The sequence below is a fragment of the Syngnathoides biaculeatus genome, chromosome 12 (genome assembly GCF_019802595.1).
Source record: "Syngnathoides biaculeatus isolate LvHL_M chromosome 12, ASM1980259v1, whole genome shotgun sequence".
Lineage (NCBI taxonomy): Eukaryota > Metazoa > Chordata > Actinopteri > Syngnathiformes > Syngnathidae > Syngnathoides > Syngnathoides biaculeatus.
Genome location: NC_084651.1, coordinates 20,244,768 through 20,252,292, shown reverse-complemented (window position 1 = coordinate 20,252,292; position 7,525 = coordinate 20,244,768). Strand labels below are relative to the sequence as shown.

General features: G+C 41.6%; 1 protein-coding gene across 1 annotated transcript; it reads right to left on the bottom strand.

Annotated features, from left to right (window-relative positions):
* Positions 1-1,463: 1,463 nt before the first annotated feature.
* btbd3b (BTB (POZ) domain containing 3b) lies at positions 1,464-6,686 on the bottom strand. The gene is made up of 4 exons (XM_061837166.1): positions 6,330-6,686; positions 5,588-5,678; positions 4,015-4,133; positions 1,464-2,496 (listed from the first exon to the last, which is right to left on the bottom strand). The coding sequence occupies exons 1-4, from the start codon at positions 6,638-6,640 to the stop codon at positions 1,464-1,466; spliced, it is 1,554 nt and encodes a 517-aa protein (XP_061693150.1). The 5' UTR covers positions 6,641-6,686.
* Between the last annotated feature and the right edge of the window lie 839 nt (positions 6,687-7,525).

Here is a 7,525-nt window from a genome sequence, read left to right as displayed (position 1 = left end):
CTTTATGATTTAATTTAGGGATGTTATTATTGTGTTTAAAAAATAATGTCGCTGCATTAAATTATTACTTCCTTCAGGTTGTAAGACTTTTATTATGATGGTGGTAACTGCAAATCTTAAAATAGATTAGGGAACATATCCTTATTCAAATGGGGTGTTTCCGACTCATCGGTCCAGAACTCAAGCGAAGCATGAGTTCAAAATCCAGTGTTGTCCATCCCTCTTCAGACTTAATTACTTCGTTTACTTTTAAGTCTTCCTTTGCGCTTGACGTCACCACTTTTGACTTCAGTCATTGAGGATGCCGAAATATCTTTTGTTTATGGAAGGAAATTACACGTAACAAGTGTCTCTTGTTCTTTATTTGCTTCATCAACAATCATCCACATTCAAAAGTAGCCCAGCATGTAAACACAACTTGATCGCCATCCTTTGTCCTTGTCAGACCGACCTGTAGATGCTCTTACACAAGATTCAAATTTCACTCATACCATCATATAGTTTGACGAGCTACTAAATAAAATAAACACCTTTGATTACAAAACATCAGTGCAATTCTGTGACACACGTTACACACACTTACAGCGTGCTGCTTCTCAACAAAGACGAGTCTGAAAGAAAATAATCTTTACACACGCAGTCACACACACCCACACAAAGCCCACCATTGATCTTGTTCCTGTGAAACAAACCTAAGGTGCAAGAACAATTAGCAATACATAGTCAGAGAAGAAAAAACAGGAGTAAAACCTCCAGATGTGAAAGGGGATAGCTTAGCTTCCCTTTTTTTTTTTTTAAATTATCATCGTTTATGTATGTATATTTCCTGTGAGCATAACAACACTGATGTGAGAGGGGTGATTGTAAGTGCAGAGCAACATGCTACGGAGGGAAAGAAGTGTCTCATAGCACTCCCTAATCTAAGACCTCTCACCATTAGTAGATTCAAAGTACCAAAAAGCAGCATGATGCCTCTAATACAAATGCTTGATGAGTGTTAAACACAGTACTTTGACTATAAGTAGATGTATTTATATTTCCCTCCATTCCAAAGTTGACAATCCAGACAGTCGCATGAACTCATTAGAGAATACAGAATGTGGCATATTGCTGCTATATATGTGCATTCTATGCAAACATAGAAATAATATTAAGTCTAGCTAGTCATCATAAAAGTTATTTCTGTCAGCCTCAGTGTTCCCTCATATACTTTTAACAATTTACATATATCCATATGTACATGCACATCAAGTGCAAGATAGATTTCTTCATATTTTCATCTGTATATGTATTTCTACGCCCTCATCAGGGAAACCATACACCTAAATCACACATAACACACATAAGACTTTTTCATGAGTTAAACAGTGTATAACAATAGTGGGGCGGGGTGGGGGGGGGGAATAAACAACGGGCCACGCTACACAAAGGGATTTTTTTTTTTTAAATCTCAAGTACAAACGTCAGGCGTAGAAAATAAGCTCAGGAATCTGACCTCCTTGCACACCTGTGCCATTAGTGCTGTCTGAAGAGCACTGGAACTGAAATGTCACCTTCCCACACTGCACCTCTGTCATGCCTTCCTGTCCAAAGTAGCTCAGTTCATTCCCATCCAGAACCACACTCGCGGTGTAGAAGGTATCGGGCTCAATCTGCACAGGATACTCAAACCACACCGGGAAAGTGTTGCTGGAGCCGTCTGAGAAGTATTTGCTAAGGTTTTGTCCCATCAGGACTCCCTGACGTTTGAGCTCTATCTTGGCGCTGTACTCTGTTGATCCACAGCTGGAGCCGTAGAGTCCGAAACCCGCAATGAAAACTCGTTTGTCCACAGCAAACTGTATGCTGTCACAGCGGCCTCGATAACGCCACTGATTGCTTCGGTAGGCACAGGACTGGAACCTATGGCAGCGCTGGGGTGTCAGCCCCTCCCTTGGCTGGCTGACAAATTGAAGTTCAGGCTTCTTGGCAGCAGTGTACCAAAGGAAGATGTCGTTGGTCTCATTAAGTGTCAGCACGCCTGACTGGGCCGCTCCATTAGCAAAGTCATCCAGAGCCATAGTGGGAATGCGTATCAGGTACATGGCCTTGCCCAAAACCTTCCGCTTGTTGTCAGTAGACAAGGTGAGCTCTTGTCTCTGACACTCCGCTTCAGCCCAGCTGAGCGCCGCCTCAAAGACAACAATCTCTTTAGCATTGAGTGTCTCTCGCTGGAGGATGCTCTCCAGGGTCTGGGAGTCGATGTCGCAGAAACCTTCAGAACGTAGCGCCAGCTCGGCCTGGGCGTCGATGACTTCCCAGCAGCGCTGAGTCAGCTCGGGCTCTTCGAACAGGCAACTCTGGGACAGCAGCACGCAGGCATTCTTAGCGCTCAGGCTGGTCTCCAGGAAGTTCACGCAGGCACGTGCCAGGTGGGGAACAATGTACTTTTTGGCAGCGTAAAGAGTCGCTAAAACTGTGTCAGCGCTCAGGTCAATCTCATCACAGTAGATGTACCTGTTGACACAAACGTGGTTTGCTATGATGAACTTGTTCATTAGAGAGCATGCAACTTTGAAAGCAAGGACTGCTGCTATCCATAAGGCGACACCTTGGCCCACGAGTACTCCGACATACAAGTGTTACTATATGATGCTGCTGGAAGGAAGTGGACGAAAAAACATTAGAGGAGCATGGAAACCTCACACTGAACCAACCGGAGCAACGTGACTGAGTCCTGGTTCCTGACACCATTCACGAGGCCTTTCCACTTTAATTCACATCAACACACAAATTTACTCCCCTGTGTAGTTATATTGCTTTTGTCTTTTATTTGTTTTCATATTCATGTTACAATGCTATTACTTTATTAGGAACTTGAAAATAATCCAGTGTTACTTTGTTGCTGGAACAGATTAATAGCATTTTAATTAATTCAGTGGTGAAAATTAACGTGATATTAATGGTGTCTTATGAGTTTTTGTTCTGTGGCAATGCCCAAGAGGGCCCTTTTCCACAATGTTTTCATTTCATAAAAACGTAACGTAATAGCATAATTAAATTAAAAGTGTTGCACTGTTTGTGTTCAAAACCAGTTGCGTAAAGGTTTGTAACTACTGCAATATTATAATGTTGTTAGCCCATCTATGGCATTTTACAATGTTAGTATTTCGCTAGCAGTCTTCTGTAAATTATGTAGGTTGAATGAATACATGTGTAATTCTATTTGTTCTATATTTAAATGTCAACTTTAAACACTGTAGAGATTGCAACAAAAAGCTTGAAAAAAGCACTTGTTCTGCTTGCTGTGAAGTTCATTGACATCATTTAACACCTGCTAATTAAATTTTGCTCTTCACTCAAGACGAATAATCGGCTGAGCGGCAGCTCTTCCCTCTAACAATTCCTCAGCGGGTCCCTTGTAAGTCGAGGTAGCACTGTATCAACATGCTGACAGTGGTCCATGTTTGCAAATAATACATGAAAATGCAAGCATTCCCTTGTTATAGTTTGAAATTTTGGGGGGATTTGCAAGCAATGACAGTAATGTTGTTATGGCTCCATCCACTCAAAGCAACTTGAATAGGATCACTGACAACATTGTTAAGATGCACAATTTCATGAGATTGTGCCTACTGATTGAAACTGCAAGAGGAATATTCATTTTACAGCATGGAGTATGTCATTGTAGTCTGTAGTGGTGTACTAGTTGACGCCATACTATTTGGAGGGAAAGTGAGATCGTTGCTTCAGCCAAATTAGGTAATAAAATATTTGCAACGCCTCTCAGTGTGATTCGGTGCAGTTCTGTCCCACTCCATGCTAACACCACCTTAATATAATACACATGCATTATTGTTTAGTCACTGAATTCCCGATAGTGATGTGACAAATGAAGGATTTGAAAAGAAAAATACATATGTGATAATGTTGATGTAGGAAATCATTTATATCTAAATGAATAAAGACAGATATTGATAATATGACAAATGGCCAATAAATATGTATTGGCCAATCAGGAAAGAGGATGCTTACTTCAACATTGCCAAAAAGGCAGCTGGTTCCACATCCGGAATATGAATCTCATCGTCGTTTTCAGCGAGTTCACCGTAAAACATGGCGTGAAACACAGAGCTGCCCACAGCTAAGACATACTGTTAGAAAATGGGGAAAAAAACAAACATTCATTTACTCAACAGATATCTGATTTAATCAAGAGATGCTTTCACCTGATTAGTTGTAATATAACTGGAATAGTTTGTGAATGTGAAAAAGTGTACTTAAAGCACAGCTATTGAATGATTCCCTAGTTGTAATTAATGTCAGTTGCGTTTGTTCGGTTTCCCCTTCTGATGAGCAGCGTTCACCCTGATAGAGCACTACTTACCGTCAGGATGGAGAGGTATGTTTCTAACAAACAAAATTGCATCTGACAGAAATAAAATACATTTGTAATCACACCATTGAATGGTGAAAATTCAATTTCCTGAAATGAATGACTAATCACAGCTTGACTAAATTAACTGAAACATAATGCTGAGACTAATATTAGAAATGCGAACAAATCCATGAATGATGCCACATAGTCGTGTACAATGTCAGTTTGTGTTTGAGGGTAGAAAGGGTAGAATATTGCACAATTTAAGTGCAAGTTGGTTGTAACATGTGTGCCATATACAGTATTCCTACTATACAGTAAGTGCGTAATATAGCAATGGACTGAATCTTTGTTACAAGTCAGTTTAAAATGTGCTTAGTCGCACCTCGTGGCTCTTGGCAATAAGTGCCCAATGGAGACAATAAAAAATGCTGCATTGGCTGTCATTTAATCCAACTGGGATAATGTTTCATCTTTTAAATGCAGTCCAGTCATCCACCATGTCTTTCCATAACTGACTTCTCAAAGTGCACTAAATAATCTGCAGCCAGCAGTAATAGAGTATACATTTGGGTCTCATCAAGATGAGAACAAAACTGCTCACACGGGGCTAATCTGAATGTGACAACACAGGGTAGCCTTTTTGTGCCTCGAAAATTAATCTCTGACTTAATGTGAATTTTATCATGTATCCTCCTAGAACAGACATGTTTTAAGGTGATGCCCATTGTCTAGGCATAAAGCGTAATTAATCATTTATGGTAACATCTTGGAACAGAAAGCCTTGACGGAGTGAATAGAATGAGCCATCGAATGTCGAACAACCACTTCCCAACAAGTCAAAAAAGGATGAAAATAGCCTTGATTAAAATTATCGCTCCTTGTAATGCGTACCTTGTGCTGCAATCGTAGAATAGCTTCTTGATTATCTATATCAATAAAGTGTTTTCAGTCGAATAAAGGATGAATACTGTAATTGCATTTTTCCCCCCAAGATGACACAAAGAAGTAGAAGTTCCTCTTGTAAAGAACAAGGATGAAGTATCTCTTTTTTCCCTCAGACTCATTTACATAAATAATTGAGGACTGTCTCGAACAGGCATACTGTGTCGTGCGGAAGCGGGAGCGGAGCACAAAGGATTTGAGTTCTGTGAAGTGATGATTAAGGTCTATGAAATGCTGATTGTGCTCATATGTTTGTTTTCAACCTAATGACTGTAGCATTCTTACTCTGTGTCCTGGCAACCGCTTGGTCCTCCCAGGCTGACCCACCACAAAGTGAACATCTGCCATCAGTTCATTGTTGTACATTACAGAATTTCTGAAAAAACAAAGGGAGAAAAAAAAACTACTTTAAAGGATATAATGCTTTTAGCATTTGTGGGTTATAAGAAAAAATTGGAATTGAAATGAGATGAAAGATATAAAACACCAGAATATATATGTGTTGGGACTTCTTACAAGTACTTGCTTAAACATTTCTGCCTCTTTAAATGTGAGGGTTACGGCTGTCACTTCATAAATGAGAGTATAACTGAAGCTGTCTACAATTAATCTGTGTTCATGTATTACTGAGCAGAGCAGCATGTCACTGTCGTAGGTACACAAAATGTTCTAGATAGATAACAAAGCCGGGGGGAAAAAAACAAAACAAAACAAAAAAAAACAAACACATTTTGCACTGGACAGCTGGGATCTTTTGCCGTCAGGCCAGGGTAAATATTTTGCCCTAAGGAAAGAACAATCTGGGCCTGTTGTGCATATAAAGTGCAACCTCTTTTAGAGCGGCAATGTCTGCAGGCGCAAAGGTGGTGTCAATGAGAATAACCCCAACAGATTAAGGGCAGGGTGCAGGGAACACTCACTCATACATGCACACTGAGATGATGTTTCGTTTTTTTTTTCTTTTTTTAATATTCTGTTTCTTTGTTTCTTATTGAAGAGCCACAAATGTGTCGCTGCGGTCGCCTACCTTTCTCTGATTGTGGAGTAGAGTCCTTGCCAGTTACAGTTATGTATGGTGTTGTTGTTGTTGAGGTTCTGCTGCTGGTACTGTTGTACAGTGGTGGCAGGTGCCGGCTTTTTGGTGGGAAATATGTCCGCTGCCATCTTCTTCTTCTTTTTGTTTCTCAGAGTTATAATCTCATAGCAGACGGGGGGCAGTTTGGGACTACCACTGGCATTGCCCTTCTTGGAGCTTTTGCTTGACTTGCTCTTTACTGACTCAGGCAGCATTAAGAAGAAAGTCAGACATTTCATGTTCCTTCCCTTGGCATCGACCATGAGTGTGTTCAACTGCAGAGCAGTGGAAGAGAGCGCAGAAAGGACATTCACCGAGGGGAGACAGCTGAGAGGGAGGACCTGGGAAGAGGATAGTGCAGGTCGCACGACTGGGACGCAGTGCAGCACTCACTAATCCACTATATGAGAGTTCAAAACTTGCTCATCTCTATTTCTTCTGAAGACGCAAGTCCACATTTATGATCCACTTTTTTTTCTGTATAAACTTACATCCGCTCTTGGGAATCCCATTGCCGCTTCAGAGTGACGAAATCCGCTCCTCAACTCACCCCTTCCTCCCTTATCGCTGTACTGAGGGTTGGTCTAACAGTCCCAGATTTAGTGTTTGCTGCAGTGGTTCTCAGACAGACAGCTGCGATGATTCGGTCGCTCTTGTCTCCCACTCTTACCCAGGCTGTGTCTTTTCTTTACAGCTTACTCTCTCCTCTTTGGAGCGCGTCCATGTTCTCCTCAGCACTTCATTCTCGTGCGTCCTCCATCGAGCACAGGCATCATCCTGGATGCTGCGTTTGCGGATGCTGCGCTGCTCTGCTCCACTGCTCGTTCTGCTGACTAGAGAGATGGGAGAGCATAGCAGAGACCCTGCTCCAGCCCTTTCTACATAGAACCCCCCACCCCATCCCCTCGCAGTACACAGAACTCCTCATAGTACAGCCAATGGGTGCGCGCAGCTTTCTTGATTGGCTCATGTGGCAGTGTGCTGCACTCACTTGAATATGCAATTGTCAAAGTCTCAGTTAAAGATACAGAGATCTGTCACAGAAATTCCTCAACAGATCAACTTCCTGTTGCAGTGGCTAAAGCCATCACATTCAGGCTGAAATTTGAAAGGGCAATGGAAATATGGAGGCTCTCTTGAAGGGCTGT

Bases quoted from the DNA above. Each gene is read 5' to 3' on its own strand.
- btbd3b (XM_061837166.1), bottom strand. From the start codon at position 6,640: ATGGTCGATGCCAAGGGAAGGAACATGAAATGTCTGACTTTCTTCTTA. The intron at 4,134-5,587 runs GTAAGAATGCTA...ATTTTCTAACAG, and splicing joins AGCGGTTGCCAGGACACAGA to TATGTCTTAGCTGTGGGCAG. The intron at 2,497-4,014 runs GTAAGCATCCTC...TTGTGTCAACAG, and splicing joins GCCTTTTTGGCAATGTTGAA to GTACATCTACTGTGATGAGA.